The sequence below is a fragment of the Pelodiscus sinensis genome, chromosome 3 (genome assembly GCF_052426305.1).
Source record: "Pelodiscus sinensis isolate ZL-2025 chromosome 3, ASM5242630v1, whole genome shotgun sequence".
Classification (NCBI taxonomy): Eukaryota; Metazoa; Chordata; order Testudines; family Trionychidae; genus Pelodiscus; species Pelodiscus sinensis.
This window is the reverse complement of record NC_143054.1, coordinates 96632615-96651229: the sequence shown is the minus strand read 5'-3', so window position 1 is coordinate 96651229 and position 18615 is coordinate 96632615. Positions and strand designations below refer to the sequence as shown.

The 18615-nt window shown below is 40.4% G+C and overlaps 1 protein-coding gene and 1 long non-coding RNA gene across 2 annotated transcripts in view; one reads left to right on the top strand and one right to left on the bottom strand.

The window, feature by feature from the left end:
• LOC142827630 (uncharacterized) overlaps window positions 1–18270 on the bottom strand; it is a 64259-nt gene extending 45989 nt beyond the window's left edge. The window contains exons 1-2 of the long non-coding RNA XR_012902328.2: window positions 18198–18270; window positions 5213–5367 (exon numbers count right to left, since the gene is read on the bottom strand). This is a non-coding gene — a long non-coding RNA (uncharacterized LOC142827630). The remainder of the gene's footprint in view (window positions 1–5212; window positions 5368–18197) is intronic.
• LOC102452349 (trace amine-associated receptor 2) lies at window positions 8044–9075 on the top strand. Its single transcript, XM_006136278.5, has one exon. It carries the CDS (start codon window positions 8044–8046, stop codon window positions 9073–9075), a length of 1032 nt encoding a protein of 343 aa, XP_006136340.4.
• Window positions 18271–18615: the final 345 nt, after the last annotated feature.

The following is an 18615-nucleotide window of genomic DNA, read 5'->3' as shown; positions in this document are numbered from 1 at the left end:
TAACTCACAATGATTTCCAAAAGAATTAGGTACCCAAATATTTTTTAGTTCCTGGGCCTAAACCCTGAAATTAATATACATCCAATCCTGCTCTTAGTCCTGCATTAATCAGATTTGTTGGCAGTTCCTTGGCTGAGTGGGATTTTTAATAGAGTTTTTCATGTCCAGGCTGCCGGTGTAAATGCAGCCTAAGTCAATATGGAGCCAAAATATTTCTAGGTGATGAATGTAAAGTGGCCTTCATAAAATGAATGTGAGGTCTCAATCCAATTCTTGCCAAAAATTGTCCACAGCACAAAATCACACACAGGCCCACTGACCAGGGAGAAGAAACGGGGCTATTGCCCCAGGACCCGGCGATTAGCAGCGTCAGTGTCCAGAGTCTTGGGCCCTTTAAATCACTGCCTGAGTGCCACACTGTGCTGTGTGCTGCAGCAGTGCTAAGGGCGGGAGGAGGGACATGCCACATTCTGGGCAGTGATAATGGCTCCACCCCTTCCGGGAGTACAGAGACTGCCCTCCCTCATCTTGCCTGGCGGCTTGTAGAGGCTGATCACACACACATACTTAGTAATAGATACAGTGGAGAGATCAAGAACTGAATTGGCCATGAGCTTAGTATATTTTCACTGAATAATTAGCTCTGGTTCTTCCCTGAAGTTTAGCCTGAGTCCACAGAAAAAAAATCTGTGACCCAGGAGTAGATCTGCTGTAAGCCTGAGGTAACTTACTTAGCGCCTACCCTTTGCTTTCACTTGGGCTGGAACCTTCTTGCAGAGGAGGATGCAGGAAAATATCACTCAAATGCTGATAGTCCTCCAAAACTTTTTCCATAATTCCCCGCCTCCTCCCAAAGGACAGGATAGTTCTTTCCCAGATGATTGGAAAAGACTCCCAGAGTCTCTCTGCTTAAAGAATCAGGGAATATGTCCCTTTTCCCCAGACACACATAGGGGAGGGCAGAAACATAGTAATGTGGGTTGTGCTTTGCTGTGCAGATGCTCATACCTAGGTGCCAGCCACCAAGGATAGTTGTGCAGTATAAACATAGGCTTAATCAGTGCTTTTTTTGTGATGGTACTGCCTGGTATGCAGTACTGGCACCTCCGATGCAGTACCAGCACCTCCAGTCAGAGCTCAACAACTTTTCTCCTGGAGTACCGGCAACTTTTTTTTAAACAAAAAAATCACTGGGCTTAATAATGTTCTGCAGGACAGAAGTGAAGAACAATAGTGGGTAGCACAGAGATACCTGCAGTACTGCTGCTATGCTGTACTTGTTCGATATCTATAAATAGTGACTTCAATATCTAGACGAGTTACTATAGCACCTTTCATGAGCACTGAATTCATGTGTGTTCTTATAAATATAGAACTTTATATCATTGTAATTGGCTGGCAGTATTTGCTAGTAGATATTGATCTTACTAGGAAAAGATTAGGTGGTTGACAGTTCCTTGAAATAAGTTGCTTGGTACCCCATGTAGATATGAAGGCAGATGGAGTGGCTCTTTAGATGAAGAGGATGAAGGATGTGGGCTGAGTAGTGCATAAGGAGGAATTCTTGGAGCAGCCAAGTGGGAGAGAGAAGATTTGAGCTGCTTTTTATATGGCATTTTCCTTAATTTCTGTGTCAATAAAACAGCATAAGGAAGGGAGTGAGTTTCGACAACATATAGTGTTCTTGGAACAACTCTTGTTTATAATTATAACAATAGGTGGAACTCATTGCCAGGGAACATTGTAATGGCCAAAATTAAAACTGGCTTAAAAAATTAAAGAAGTTCATGGAACATGGGTCCATCGATACCTGTTAGTCACAATAGTTAGGGATGCAACCTCACACACTGAGTATTCTTAAAACTCAGACTGCCAAAAGTTGGGACAGGATGAAAGGATGGATCACATGATAACTGTGTTCTGTTCATTCTTTCTGAAGCATCTGGTGATGGCCAATGTTGGATGACAGAGTAATGGGCTAGATGGACCATTGGTGAGTCCAGATTGACAGTTCTTATGGTCTCATATTTCTATGATTTAATTTCTACTCAGTAATCAGTATAGTTCTCGCTGAACAATTATTAAGAGTAACATGTAAACAAGGTACCACAAGGGTGAAATGATTTAGAAATAATGAAGGTTATTAAGCAGTAAACTATATCAGGGGAGGAAGTAATTACTACACATAATTATTTCCTTAAGCACTACAATGCCTGCAGTTCCTACCTTATGATTAATCCACAGTAACTACGTTTGGGATATTTTCTGTTCTGTCAATTGAAATTCTGTTTTATACTTAATTTATTTCACTCCATGCATATAACTTCCCATGTTCTGACTGTTAAAATTTTTCATCTTTAAATTTCTTCATAACACTGAAATAAGCAGTCTATCTCTCTTTGCCATTCCATGCTGAATGGGGAACAAATTCTTTAGGCACATGTTGCTCACAGATAACATTTATTCAAAGTGCAATAGGTTTAACCAGTTTTTAAAATTATTTCTTTATTGTTTGTAACTCAAATACAGAATACAATCACAACAGTTTTCCATATTGATGGATATTTAACATTTTTGTTTTGACTAAAAAGTGATATGTATGAGGCTTTTATTTGTTTAAGAAGAAATTTCCAAATATGTCTGAACAAGTTCAGGAATTTTGTCTCCATAATAGCTGACAGCTTTCTAAGATAACTAATTCCCAGTGCACAAATTTTGCTTTGACTTGTTCTTTGGAGTTAGCATGGGCTAGTGTCAGATAATTCTTATGATTTTTATGTATTTTTCCAACATAATGTTGGAAAACATTTCCTTGTTTATCTTTAGTGCAGTTTTCCTACATGTGAGCTCATTAAAATGTTTTTCACTTTAAAATTAGTGGAATGATTTTCTTTAAATTGGCCTGTCCACTAGATCTCACTAAAACTTAAAAGCCAAGCCAAGTTTGAAGACTGTCACGTGGGAGAGCATGTAATTCTATGGACAAGTTAATGGACTTCAGTTGTCATTTGAGTTGCAAAATCTACAAAACATAATTTCAGCAGTATCGTCCTCTGCAACCTGGCAGGGGGACTCGCTGCCCACCCTGGCTCTCAGCTCCAGGTCCTCTGATTAGTGGCAGGTTTGCTGATATAGCAGCATAGGATATGTGTTGAATTGGGTATCATTCAAAAGCCCTTTCTCCAGAGAACATAATGATACCAATTGTGATAATCCCAGAACAATTATGTAGCTATACATTTGAGAAAATATTTGAAACTCAGCATGTTTTAAATAATTTAACATATGCATGTCAAACATGCAGCCCTCTCTGGGAACGTCTAAACTACATGCCTCTGTCGGCAGAGGCATGTAGATTTGTTTGTTCAGCAAAGGCAAATGAAGCCGTGATTTAAATGATCGCGGCTTCATTTACATTTACATGGCTGCCGCGCTGAGCCGACAAACAGCTGACCAGCTGTTTGTCGGCTCATGCGCTAGTCTGGACGTTCCCCCTGTCGACATCAAAGCCCTTTGTTGGCAGCCCCGGTAAACCTCATTCCACGAGGAATAATGGGGCTGCCGACAAAGGGCTTTGATGTCGACAGGGGGAACGTCCAGACTAGCACGCAAGCCGACAAACAGCTTTTCAGCTGTTTGTCGGCTCAGCGCAACAGCCATGTAAATGTAAATGAAGCCGTGATCATTTAAATCGCGGCTTCATTTGCCTTTGCCTATGTGTCTAAACTACATGCCTCTGCCGACAGAGGCATGTAGTCTAGATACAGCCACAATGTTGAATTTTAGCCCTCCACTGACAGCACTCTTTTATCAGTTAATGCTCACAGCATGACACCTGATACATTTTTAACGTCACAGATTACTACAAATTGAAGGAGTGCTAACTGCAGAAAAGTTATTAATTGCTTAACTTCTGGTCCTGTCCAGATCTCAGCATGAAGTTGATCTGAAACTTTAGGAAAAGTTGAGTTTTCTATGGTACCATGACTGCTGCTCAAATTTGATGGAGCAATGCATATGTGCCATCCAAAAAGCAAACTAATGCATGTCTTGCAGTCTTCTAAGCCAGCACTTACTGGCAATGTGACCAGTACCTTATATCAGCAAAAGCCTTTCATTCTAGCAATCATAGATGCTATGTTGAGGGACAAACTCTCAATAAACCAGAAACTGTTAACACTTGCTGAGATTTGGCTGAACCCTTCATTATGATGCTACAGAGAAAATACTGAACCTATGACAAACTCTACCTCATGTTTGACATTTACACTGAGGAATCAAGTAAAAAAAATTACCAGAAAGAAAAGTGATTATGGTATTGCACTTGTATAATTCAAAAGTGCTATTGATAAAACAAACATCTTCAATGTCTTAATAAAGATACTATCATCTCATACTCAACTAAGTAAATTGCATACTTGATGGAGAAAATGTTTGGGCATAATGAAGCTGGTGCCTTGCGCTATTCAGTGGAGCATGTAGTTCTCATGAAAAGGCTGCCACTAAAATTATATTGTATGGTGTAGTAGAGCAGCTGCCCTGCTCTTGCTGGGAAGGGATTAAAGCAGGGTAAGAGAGCCTCCAAGGAGCCCTAGATAATCAGGGAGAGGTTTGTATGAAACCAGTTAGAAGACAGCTTGCTGGGGCAGCTCTGGCTATAAGTACAGCAGAGCAGTGGGCAGTTAGGACCTCACCAGGGAGGGTGCAGGACTGGTTCTCAGAGAAGTATTTAGAATAGAGCAGTGCTGGGCAGGCTAAGGGGAGCAGAGCTAGAGAGGCTCCAGCTTGATACCTATCAGGCTGTAGGCCTTGATATAAGGGCCAGGAGGATACAGAGTCACTGGGGAAGTGGGCCAAAGAACAGGATTCAGAAGAGGGGGAGAGCAGGACAAAGCTGCCACCAGGGGGTACCTGGGCTGGGGCCTTGGGTAGTAGGTGGACCTGGGCCTTGCTTCCTCCTTGCTCTGCATCTAGCCACACTGAGGAATGGCCTTCATGCTCCTGACATGGTTCTATAAGAATCTTTATATGTATTCCTTGGGATTTCAAGGCATGGCTAGGAGGGGGTAGAGTTAAGTCTGAATGCTTAACTAGAACCGTCCATTTCCGTAGTACTTGAGGTGTTGACTTTAATATTGCATAAACACCAGTATTTTCCCCACAGAATGATAAATTTTACCTTTTTCTCCCCTTTCTGTAATAATATTTTTACCTTTTTCCTTTTTCTCCCCTTTCTTATGATATTTTGTGTCAGTCTCTGACTGGTCAGTTCCATCGCTCCACCGCCACCATTTCATGACAAAAATACATTGGGATTTTCCTGTGGATGGTGTCTTTATGGACTCTTGTGTAGCAGTAGCCTTCAGACTAAATATAATGGGAGAGATGGTGGGAAAAGTGAGAGGAAAATTAAATCTAATTCAAAATGGCAAGAAAGTAATTTTGTCAGGTTTGTTATTACCCTAAGGGTGTGTCTAGACTACATGGCCCCATCAACGGAGCCAGGTAAAGTAGTTTACCCGACATAGTCAATGAAACAGGGATTGAAATAATCCCCACTTCAATAAAATAAAAATGTCTGCCACGCTGTGCCAACAATCAGCTGATCCAGCACAGCGCGGCAGTCTAGACGCGGATTGGTTGACAAGGGAAGCCTTTGTCGACCGCTCCTGTAAACCTTGTTTCATGAGGCATAAGGGAGCGGTCGACAAGGGCTTCCCTTGTCGACCAATCCATGTCTAGACTGCCGCGCTGATTGTCAGCACAGTGTGGCAGCCATTTTTATTTTAATGAAGCGGGGATTATTTAAATCCCCGCTTCATTGACTATGATGGGTAAACTACTTTACATGGCTCCGTCGACGGAGACATGTAGTCTAGACACACCCTAAAAGACTGGTAATTACTCAGCTATCCCAAAGATACAAGTGATTATCCTCTACAATAGGAAGAGATTGTGCTGTCTCCTCTTGACTCCTCAGCTTTTCCTCCATCACTTTTCTACCTTCCATGCTGGCTTTCATCTATTCCAAATAATTAAAACAACTCTCATAGGTGAGTGTGTCTGTGAGGCAGGCACAGATATTGTTCCTGTTCCTGAGGCTAGAACAATCTCTTCAGGGGATCTGGCTTCATTTACCTCTTGTAGCAGCAACTTCCTAACGAACCATCTGGCTCAAATCCTCTTGGGACCTGACTAATGCCATATAAGTTCAGTAACCTGCATTTCCTGGTTATTCTGGTCAAAGGTGCCAATGAGCTCTACCTTTCACATTCAACATGAATAGTTCACAAAAGCTAGAAGATGATAGAAAAAAAAATCCTTCAAGAATATAGAGATGGTTGAGATCTAGCCTGATGCAGGTAGGGGCAGGATAAAGATGTGTGACACTATAGTATTTATTTTAAATCTTGCATAGCTCACATGTTTATCTTTTCTTACTTTTAAAACAATATCTGTGGGGACAGAAACTGTCGGCTTGAGCTGTTCCTCACATCACATGCTTCTTTACGTATGGGTTGACTTAGCATAGATATGATCTCTCTCTCTCTGCTTCTATTTTTTTTATAATATAGGGTGATCTCCAGTAGAGCATGCAGACGGAGAGAAAAGGCGAGGCTGTGTTTTCACAAAGAAAATTAAGGACTTAATCTCTCTCTTGTTGAAATCAAAGGGAGATTTTCCTTCATTTCCATGGGATTTGGATCAGACACTACAGAGGGAAAAAATAGAATTTGCCTTCTCATGCTACATAAGCACATATCTGCAGTGGAAAAAACCCAACATGCTGTGGGGTTTTTTTAAAGAAAGGATTGATATATTATTATAATAATATTAGCCCTTTGCAGGTGGTGGACAGATACTGTATTTATATCTCTCAGCATTTGTTTGGTTAACAGTCTCCAGATTTCTCCAGAGATGAAGCTGAAAGCTGACTAACAGTGTAAATAAGAGTGAACATAAACTTTAAGTAATTACGTACATTTTATTTTAAGTTCTGTTTTGAAATGGCTGATTCACTGGGTTTGAGTCACCTCTCACTTATACCAGAGTAAATGAAAAGTGACCCTATTTCAATCAGTAGAGTTACAATAGTTCAAAACTGGTGCACTTGAGGAGAAAATAAAGGTAGGAATATTTGTCGTCATATGCTTTCTTGGTTTTGTTTTTAGTAACGAATGTTCATGGTGGGTACATTATCATCCACAGCCTGCGAGCTTAGCATCAGCAAGAATAGCTAAAAGGCAGAGAGTGGAGTTGTGGATTTGTGACATTGTAAAAGCAGTATTTGTGGAGTGTAACTCATTATCTGACTTCTCAAAGGACACTTGGGAATTGTGAACTGGGCACAAAAATTCCCTTACTGAACAGGCTTACTCTGTAATAGTCTTTTTTTTTTTTTTTTAATAGCAGCTCTCAGACTGTGATTTGAGGAAAACCATTATCACTTCTGTGCAGTGGGAGCCTAGGAGAAGAAATAGTTCACGTGGGAGAATTTTTCTTACAAAGTGACTCAAAGAATGAAAAAAAAAATGGAAATTCAGCTAAACAGAAGTAAAAATTCTAGACAAAGAACTAAAACAACCTCCACTGTGATAACTGTAATTCCCTGAATTGTGATTCCCTGCCTCTCTTTTAAATGTTTGGCATTACTTAAAATAGCTGATTTTGACACCTGTAGAAAATAAATAGGATTTAAAAACGCTGCACTTCAGTAATAGGCTGCACAAAGGAAAAGTGATTCCAATAGTCAAATTAATTATCTGAAAAAATATGAACTTTTAACATTTTTAAATGATTCGCACAGATTCCAGAGTCAACCCATGAAAGTTACTTTAGCGACCTGGCCCCACTGAAATCAATGAGAGTTTTGTGTTTGATTTCAATGGAACCAGAATTTCACCGATAAGTTTAAACAATTTTAATGATTACTTCCAGCTAAGTTTGTTATACTCTCTGCTAGGAGTTGAAGTCCATTAGAAATGCATAAATATTAAAACTGCACATTGTCTATTTTAATAGGAAAATATCTGATAAAGGATTATGGCTTTTCACAATATCTCCAAAGACTTGATTGATTGCTCTGAATTTGGAAATGGATCATGCCCTGAAGGATTCAGATCATCAGGTGTTCGAGGTGCAATGTATTTATCCATGACTGGAGCCATCTTCATCACCATCTTTGGGAATCTTGCCATAATCATTTCAATCTCCTATTTCAAACAGCTTCACACTCCAACCAACTTCCTGATCCTATCCATGGCTGTCGCAGACTTTTTTCTGGGATTCACCATTATGCCCTACAGCATGGTCAGATCTGTGGAGAACTGCTGGTACTTTGGAATCACTTTCTGCAAAGTCCACTATAGTTTTGATCTAATGCTTTGTTTAGTTTCCATCTTCCATCTTTGTTCCATTGCTGTTGATCGATTTTATGCTATCTGTTATCCACTGCATTATTCTAGCAAAATAACCATCTCTGTGATAAAGCGAATGGTAGCAGTTTGTTGGGCAGTACCAGCTGCCTTTGCTTTTGGGGTGGTTTTCTCAGAAGCATATGCTTCAGGAATAGAGGGCTATGAGATTTTAGTTGCATGCTCTAACTCCTGTCCGGTTATGTTTAATAAATTATGGGGAACAATTTTGTTTACACTTGGCTTCTTCATTCCTGGCTGTGTAATGATAGGAATTTATGTCAAAATTTTTGTAGTATCCAAAAAGCATGCACTTGTTATGAGCAACATTCCTAAATATGCAAATGATGAAAAGCCAAATCAACTTTTGAAGAATAAAGATAGGAAGGCTGCTAAAACTCTGAGTATAGTCATGGGGGTCTTTCTAGTATGTTGGCTTCCATGTTTCTTCACAGTCTTAATTGACCCATTTTTAAATTTCTCTACTCCTGCAATGTTGTTTGATGCTTTTACATGGTGTGGATATTTTAACTCTACCTGTAATCCCTTAATATATGGGTTTTTCTACCCATGGTTTCGAAAAGCATTTAGATATATCATATTAGGTAAACTATTCCAAACACACTTCTCTACTGCTAGTCTATTTCCTGAAAATCAATAATGTGTCAAGGTTATAACAAATTAATCCAGGGGTGATTTTCAGTTAAAAAAAAGAGAGCCTTGCTTGGTTGAATATTATGGTAACAAAATAAAAATGCCTTATTCATCCATCGTTATTGCAAATTGCTCTCATCTATTACTTTTCACTGATTATTTCCTTACAATACAGAGTGAATGATTATGTTTAAGTAAGCTATCTGTAGAAAATGTCAGTACACATCTGTCATAATTCAGTAAACATACATATTTGCAAAGGATTATCAATCTAAAAGGCCATTTGCAATGAGAAAATGATGAAGCACAGCAACACCTTCAACAAAAGATGGGATTAAGCAAAGGTGGCACAAGATGAAAAATTCATGGGAAGTTTTGCATGGAATATCTACATAGATGTGGACTTGGTAAATGGAAATTCAGCTAAACAGAAGTAAAAATTCTAGACAAAGAACTAAAACAACCTCCACTGTGATAACTGTAATTCCCTGAATTGTGATTACTTGCCTCTCTTTTAAATGTTTGGCATTAATTAAAATAGCTGATTTTGACACCTGTAGAAAATAAATAGGATTTAAAAACGCTACACTTCAGTAATAGGCTGCACAAAGGAAAAGCGATACCAATAGTCAAATTAATTATCTGAAAAAATATGTGCTATCACCTGGCTTACCAACATGTAGGCCCTACAGACATCAATACAGTTCCATACTGGCCCAAGGGTATGTCTAGACTACATGCCTCTGTCGTCAGAGGCATGTAGATTAGGCTACCAGGCATAGGAAAATGAAGTGGTGATTTAAATAATCACTGCTTCATTTAAATTTAAATGGCTGCCGCGCTGAGCTAATCAATCAGCTGTTTGCCGGCTTAGCACAGTAGTCTAGACGCTCCGCGGTCAACATCAAAGGCATTTGTCGACCTCCTTGGGATGCTTTGTGGGATAAGGTTTACCCCACAAAGCCATTTAAATTTAAATGAAGTGGCGATTATTTAAGTGCAATATAAGATCTACCTCAAACCCAAATACCCTTGCCCCTCTTCCTTCCTGCCTCTTCTTTGAGGCCTTGCCCTGTTTCACCTCTTCTCAGAGGCCTCACCCTGCTCACTCTTTCCCCCCTTCCTCCCCGAATCTCATTTGCTTTCACCAGACTCGGGTAAGGCTTTGAGATGCAGGCTCTGGTCTTGGATCAAAGAGTTTGGAGTGTGGAAGGGGCTCCAGGTTTAGCCCAGGGTGAGGGATTGGGGTCCTGGAGGGGTTTCAAGGTGCAAGCTCTGGGAAGGAGTTTGTGTGCAGGGGAACTCATGACTAGGCAGGAGGCTGGGTACAGAAAGAAGTTCAGGGGTGGTACAGGATTTTAGGAAGCGAGCTTTAGCTGGGCACCATTTAAATGAGACTGTTTCCAGGTGGTGGATCAGTGGGGTTAAGGCAGGCTTCCTCCTGCCCTGGCCCTGCACCACACCTGAAAGCAGCTGGCATGTACAGCAATGGTTCCATGGTGCCATGTGCTGCCTCTCATCTACAGGCACTGAGCCCACAGCTTCTACTGGCCACGGCTCCCTGTTATTGATCAATAGGAGCTGCAGGAGTGGTGTCGGCAGGCAAGGACAGCGTGTGGAAACCCCCTGCTCTGCCTTTCTCAGGGACTGCAGGGACATGCCAGCCACTTCCAGGAGCAGTAATTACAGTAAGGATAATTAATCTAGCCATGACAGATTAGCTATTTTAGGACTAACTACTCAAAAAATTAAATTTAAGCGTAAGAGAGGAATGAAAAGTATGAAATGCACAGACCAGTAAAAAGCCCAAAGTAACAAACTTTGCAAGCTGTAAGAGATGTAACAACAATCCCCCACCTATATGTTGGGTTGGGAGATGAGAGTGAAGGACAGTGTGTGTGAGAATGACAGAGACACACACACTGTGTGAAAGTGACAGAGATTTACATTGCCAATCTCCCTCCAGCCCCTTCTCTCTGTGTGGAGATAAAGTACAGAAGTGGGGGGGAGGGGGAACACCCTGACATCAGTGCCCCTCTTCTCACTCCCCCACCCTGAATATGGGTGATCCTGTAGATCCAGTAGATTCCGATCTACTGGTTGGCTGCATAGCAAACGGGAGGGTCCGAAGGGGGCAGCTCCAAGGCAGAGGGCAGGAGCAGCATGACAGCGGGTGAAGGGGCAACTGAAGTGCCAGAGCTTGATGGATTCCTGACCAAACCAGTTAGTATCACCTGTCAGAGGCTCCAAGATCTACTGGTAGATCCCGATCTACTGGTTGGTGACCACTGCTGTATTGGCTAGGCTAAAAATGTGTATCCTTTCCCCATTCAGCTGAAAACGTGACTAAAGTCAATTATTTCCCAGATGTCAAGTTCCCAAGGGAGGAGAGGAACTAATATGTAAATGTAAAAGTAAATAGACAGAAGTTCTTCCACTGCCCTCTGACTCATGTTTATAAAAATAGTTCATGAAATTGTCTGGAAACATCAGGATGGACTAGCAAAGACCAAAAGCAATTTTTAAAATAATTTTGCTTTATAGTGCTGTTTAAATTATATAATGAGAAAAAAAAAACAAGCTGTATTAGTAGCCTTTAATATTCTGTTGTCTAGACAAAGTTGCCTTAGCTTATATGCCAAATGCTACTGAAAATGGTAATTAACAATTTTGTTATTGCCAAAGAGGCAGACACCTCGCCTGGGTGAGTGTTACTTTGAATCTGTGGGTGACTGATTTTGATGGGACTGCTCACATAGGAAAAGTTATCCACATGTTTACATATTTGTTTCATAGCTAACAATGAAACAAAACACATTTTCAGCTTATTTGTTCCTAATGAATTCTTATTTGATTCTCCATTAGATGATGCAATTAACCTGCATTAATTCTTGTTTTCTGATTTATTTTACTCTACTTACTATAAAAGTCTGTATCAAAGTCAACTGAAGACTACATTACAGACAAAATGCACTTGATTTCCTGAATATGTTCCCCCTGGAAACCTTAGTGCACTAGGAAAACTTGATGTCATATTTTCATATAAAACTGTATTTCTGTATGTATGATCAAATTTGAGAACTCCTGGAAGGGCTGCTGGACGGAAATGCCAGGAGAGAGTTAACTAGCCCCCCACAACCATACAGCCCCAATAAAATGAATGTTTCCAATCATTGATAAACTACAAGATACTGCTGGTACTTTGGGATCATTTTCTGCAAAGTCCACAATAGTGTTGATCTGATTATCTGTTTAGTTTCCATCTAGCATCTTTGTTCCACTGCTGTTAAGAACATAAGAACGGCCATACTGGGTCAGCCCAAACGTCCATCTTGCCCAGTATCCTGTCTGCCAATACCAGATGCCCCAGAGGGAAGGATCACAATAGGTAATCCTCACATGATCCCTCCCCTGTCACCCATATCCAGAGAAACAGAGGCTAGGGATACCATTCCTATCCATCCTGGCTAATAGCCATTGATGGATCTAATCTCCATGAATCTATCTAGCTCCTTTTTGAATCCTGTTAAAGTTCTAGCCTTCATTGCATCCTCTGGCAGCGGGTATGTCTACACTACAGCACTAATTCGAATGAACAATTTGAATGAGTTAATTCGAACTAAGCTAATTCGAATTAGTGCTTCTAGATCTAAAAACTAATTCAAATTAGTGTTTTGCTAATTCAAACTAGCATGTCCACATTGAGCGGACCCTGAACCGAAGTTAAGGATGGCTAGAACCAGTGCCGGCAGGGCATCAGGTTAGGACTTAGAGTGTGGAGATGCTGCCTCAGGCTAGCCGAGGGCTGTGCTAAAGGGACCGGACCCCCACCCCGGACAGACAGTTCTCAGGGTTCCCTGCTTGCTTGTCTACCTCGATGAGGGACAGCAAAGCAGTCCTGGCTTGGAGTGCCCTGAGCGCCCACACTCGGCACATCACAACACTCAGCCATCAGCCCGGCTGCACTTGCCACAGACTGCAATTCAGGGGGTCAATCGGGGGGCTGTCAGGATCCAGGAGGCCCTGCAGAAGAGCTTCCACCATGAGGAGCCCACAGAGCTACCCCAGTCCTCTCCATCAGGGGCTTGTGCCCCATTCCTCCCTAGCCTCCTTCCACTTACCCCTCCCTAGCCCCCCTTCCTGATGTAAAAAATAAAGGACATGTGTTCAAAAATAGAAACTCTCGTTATTTAACAAAACTGGAGGGAGGGGGAATTAACCTCTGGGGAGATTGGGAAAAGGAGGTGGGAGAGGGGAAGAGAGAGGGTGGAAGAGAGGAGGAGGAAACCTGGGAGGAGGGAGCTGGAAGGGGGAAGCTAGAGGAAGAAGGAGGAGGGGATGTATAAAACTATGGTATGCCATATCTTCAGTAATGTGTACAGATGTCTCCTCTCCACAAAAAAGATATTTTGGCATTGGAAAGAGTTATGAAAAGGGCAACTACAATGATCAGGGGTTTGGAAGAGGTCCTATATGAAGAGAAGCTAAAGAGACTGGGACTTTTCAGCTTATAAAAGAGGAGACTAAGGGGGGATATGATAGAGGTCTATAAAAGCATGAGTGGTGTGGAGAGGGTGAATAAAGAAAAGTTCTTCATTATTTCCCATGATAGAAGGACCAGAGGACACCAAATGAAATGAATGGACAGCAGGTTTAAAACTAATAAGCGAAAGTTCTTCTTCACACAGCACATAGTCAACCTGTGGAACTCCTTGCTGCAGCAGGCTGTGAAGGCTAGAACTAGAACAGAGTTTAAAGAGAAGTTAGATACATTCATGGAGGTTGGGCCCATGGAATGTTATTAGCCAGGGGGTAGGAACGGTGTCCCTGGCCTCTGTTTGTGGAAGGCTGGAGGTGGATGGAACGAGACAAATCGCTTGGTCAGGGTACCTGGTGCTGGCCACTGTCAGCAGACAGGCTACTAGGATAGATGCACCTTTGGTCTGACCAAGTACGGCCGTTCTTATGTCCTTATGTTCTAAGCTCAGGGTCGGGGGTCTCACTGGACCAACTTGATTTTCATGCACACCTGCTCCTGGGTTCACATGTGGCCTTTGGTGGCCAGGATGGCAGTTATCCTGCCCTAGATGGCTGCATTCCTGTGCCTAGTGTGGAGGTCGTGGATGTTGGAGGCCTCCCTCCAAACCTCGATGAGGTCTATGATCTCCACACTGGACCAGGCAGGCGCCCGCCTCTTGCGGACCCGGGCAGGCTTCTGGGAGCCACCAGCCTAGTCCTGGGAAGAGGCGGAGGGCTGGGTGGCAGCAGGTGGCTGGCTCACACTGTGCCAGGTGCAGGGTCTGCTGGCTGAGTGCTGGCAGGCTTGCAACTGGCACGAGCACTGTAGCCAGACCGTGCCCCTTTAAGGGCTCTGGGGCCGAGAGGGGGGCAGAAAAGATTCCCTGGTTTGGCCCAGAGTGGCTACCAGGGCAACCTGGGAAGGGCTAGCCTCCAACTATTTTGAATTAAGTGGCTACACAGCCCTTAATTCGAACTACTTAATTTGAACTAGGCGTTAGTCCTTGTAGAATGAGGTTTACTTAGTTCAAATTAAGCGCTCCGCTAGTTCGAATTAAATTTGAATTAAATTCGAACTAGCGGTTTGTATGTATAGATGCTATTAAAGTTAATTTGAACTAACGGCTGTTAGTTCAAATTAATTTTGTAGTGTAGACATACCCTCAAGGAGTTCCACAGGTTGTATATGCGCTGAGTGAAGAAAAACTTCCCTTTGTTTTAAACCTGCTGCCTATTAATTTCATTTGGTGACCCCTATTTCTTTTATTGTGGGAATAAGTAAATAACTTTTACTTATTTACTTTTTCCATACCAGTCATGATTTTATAGACCTTTATCATATTCCCCCTTAGTCTCCTCTTTTCTAAGATGAAAAGTCCAAGTCTTTTTAATCTCTCTTCATATGGGTCCCATTCCAAACCCCTAATCATTTTGTTGCCCTTTTCTGAACATTTTCCAATGCCAATATATCTTTTTTAAGATAAGGTACATCTGTACAAAGTATTCAAGATGAGGGTATACCATGGTTTTATACAGAGGCAATAAAATATTTTCTGTTTTATTCTCTATCCCTTTTTTAATGACTCCTAATATTGTATTTGCTCTTTTGACTGCTGCTGAACACTGAGTGGATGTTTTCAGAGAACTGTCCACAATGACCCCTCGATCTCTCTCTTAAGTAATTGTAGCCAGATTAGTCTCCATCATATTGATTTGATTATAGACTGTTACCCACTGCATTATTCTAGCAAAATAACCATCTCTGTGATAAAGTGAGTTGATTGGACAATGTCGACTGCTTTTGCTTTTAGGGTGGTTTTCTCAGAAGCATATGCTTCAGGAGTAGAGGATTTTAGTAACATGCTCTAGTTCGCATCCTATTCTGTTCAACAAGTTATGGGGGTCAGTTTTGTTTACAATAGGTTTATTTACTCCCAGCTCTGTCATGATAGAGATGTATGCACAATTTTTTGTGATATCCAAAAAGCATGCACATGGAATGAAAACTATTCAAACAAAGAAGTTAGAAGTCAGCTTTAAAAGAAAGGGTCCCCATTATATTCATGGGAACATATACTACAGATGGAAATTTAAATTTGACGTTAAAGATGTAATATACTGAAGACAAATTGCATTCTGACCTCTAAACTACAGGGTACCAGTTTTTTTATTTACTGTTTTGTGAAGAATTGCAGAATTAGCGAGTAGTTAAAGGAGAACAGGAGTGTTAGGCACTTAAAATATAATTCCCATGAGGAACTGTGACAGCATTTCAGAAGATAAATATTTTGAATTTGGGATGAAATATTTTGGCTTTTTGCCACTCCGTTTTTGGATGAGAAATTGAAAATTTCCATTGAAAACAGATGCCTCTGGCAAAAAAAAAAAAAAGAAAAAAAAAAGTGTTTAGCCAAAAAACAAATTATCCAGGCAAAAATAGTTTTGAGAGAACATTTTCAACCAGCTCTACTGGATGGAGAAAATGACAGTCCCTGCCCTGCAAAGCTTATAGGGTAAAAGACCTTCAATGGCTTTATAGTTAACATATTGAAGTAGAAGCAAAGTTCATCTTCCCATCTCCAGTGTAGCTATGAACTGAATCAAATAATCTCCTCTCTGAGTTCTTTGTGCACATTTTTTTTTCATTTGCAGCAGTGGAATGAAGAGTTACAGAGGAAATGTGCTAAAGGAAAGGCACAATAGGAGACTTGTGAACTCCCTAGAGACAGCTACAGGCCAACTTTGCTCTATATATACTAGCAGCAACCCAATTAATTGGATAAGAAACGAGGAAAAATTTCAAATACATTTTCACTGAACATTGCCACAAAGAAAAAAACCCAATCAAATGTGCTTTGCAATTTAATAAGAAAAAGAAGATTTATACGCACTTTTCAGGTAAGCTCTAAAACTGTTCATTGACTTGAATCAGAAGATTTTCAAACTGAAATTCAAGACTAGAAACAAAAGCAAAAATCCCAGCCAAAAGATGTTTCCTATAAAGCGATAAAGTGTGGAGAGAGCAGCTAAAAAAATCCTCTACACCAGTGTAAAGATGTAACAACTGCATTTTGTAAAGGACTAGAAGAACTGCAATTAATTTTATTTTCAGCTCTCAATAGTGGATTGACTGTAATGACAAAAAGTTTTCTAGTGATTTTTTCAGAGGAAATAGTCGTTTCTGTATCATAAAGATAACTTGATCACTATGCTGAATAAAGAAGTCAATTGAATCTTAAAATGTAGAGCAAGATTATTCAGAAACTGATTAGAGAAGCAGATCTGGATCATCTTCAATAGTTTATGCTATGCCAGATACAGATAAAACATCTGTAAATGGGATATCAGTGAGCTGACACTTACCAATGTGTGGGCTGGGTTAGATATTTAGTTTTTGTGAGACTGAAGTCTGTTACTGTGCGCACACTGTGCTTTTTCTTATGCATGTTAATATCATATATCCTTTCTAAGTACAAAAGAAAGTCTATAAACAAAGATCCTTTCCTGAAAACATTCTAGTCATTGTGCATAGACCTAATGAGTTCACTGGTGCTCCTGAGAATAAAGTTATAAACATGCTTAAATGCTTGTAGGAATAAAATGTATTAGACATTAGCTCTAATATTGATTCAATTCAAAGTCAATGTTAAAATTCTCAACTTTAATGGCATAAGGTTTTGGCCTACAATAGACTTTCTATATCTTTGATGTAATAGAGAGGAGAAAGATCTCATAATGCTAATCATACACAGGGCATAAGTGGCTTTGGGGGGCATTCATATTTGAGGATTATTTATATAAGATAAAGAACCCTGCAATCAATCACTCTACATTTTCATATCAGCCTGGCATAAATCTTGTAAACCTGCAATGTGTTTAAAGTGGCAAATGTTTATATTTTTATTATGCAGCTGAGTTTCAAACAGATTTTTTTAAAAGTAGGTCAGAATGCATTAATGTACCCTGTGGTACAGAAGTAACTTTATATGAACCTGAAAACCAGGTAGAAAGAAAACAATGCAGGACTTAGGTGGGGGACAATGATTTATAGAATTGGAAAGAACAAAAAAAAATGGGATTTACAGATGGAGCAGTTGATTTGACTAAAATCTGTATTCTGTTGAAGACTGAGTCCCAAAAGTATTCATAATTAAAACACCTAATTACATTTGGGGACCTTGTATCCGAAGAAACTCTCAACAACTAGCATCCTGTGGTTTATGTCTCTAGAAACCGATAATACCATCCCCTATTTTACTACTATGAAATAATGTTAACTAAATGCCCAAACTCTAATAACATACACATAATGTGTTTGAACAGTTATGTATGTGTGTGTGTGCATCCACACACTAGCATATAAAAATCATCTTCTCAGACCACGTTCAAACTTTAATTCTATCATATACCAAGAACTGTGTACCAGTTTCCAGGCATAAGGAATAGCATGCAGATGAGAGTGAGATTTTTATGTGAGAAACATACTTTTTCTTCTTGCATGTTTACATTAGTAAAAGCAAACACTGGATCAAATTAAAAAAACAGAAGTCTTAAATATCAATTTTTCATAATGAAGGGTTAATACAATTTACTAAACTTGTATCATCTTACCTGTTTTTCAGATCATTCAGTATTATGAGGCACACCTGAGTGATTCCTTAGCACTAATCTATTGTTTTTCTTGTAATTCTAGTTATGTGTATGTTGAGAGTACGCACCTCAGAAGATTAATATCACAGACAGAAACTTGCCGGAAGGTATGCACTCAGTGACCTATCAGAACACATGCTAAAATGAGGAAGGTGTCAGTGAGTTTTTGACACTATTCCACAATGAAGTCTGGCTAGTTTCACAAAGTACTGAATGTTAAACTCATTATAGTATCAACCAGTTTGGATTTTCTGATGTCTCTCCTGAAAGTATGGACAGTGCAGGTGCAGGAACAAAGATGTCTGACATGATGCATAGTGATATGCATTCATTGTGGATTAGCTAGTGGGCCAATGTAGCCCATGTCCTGGCCAATTGG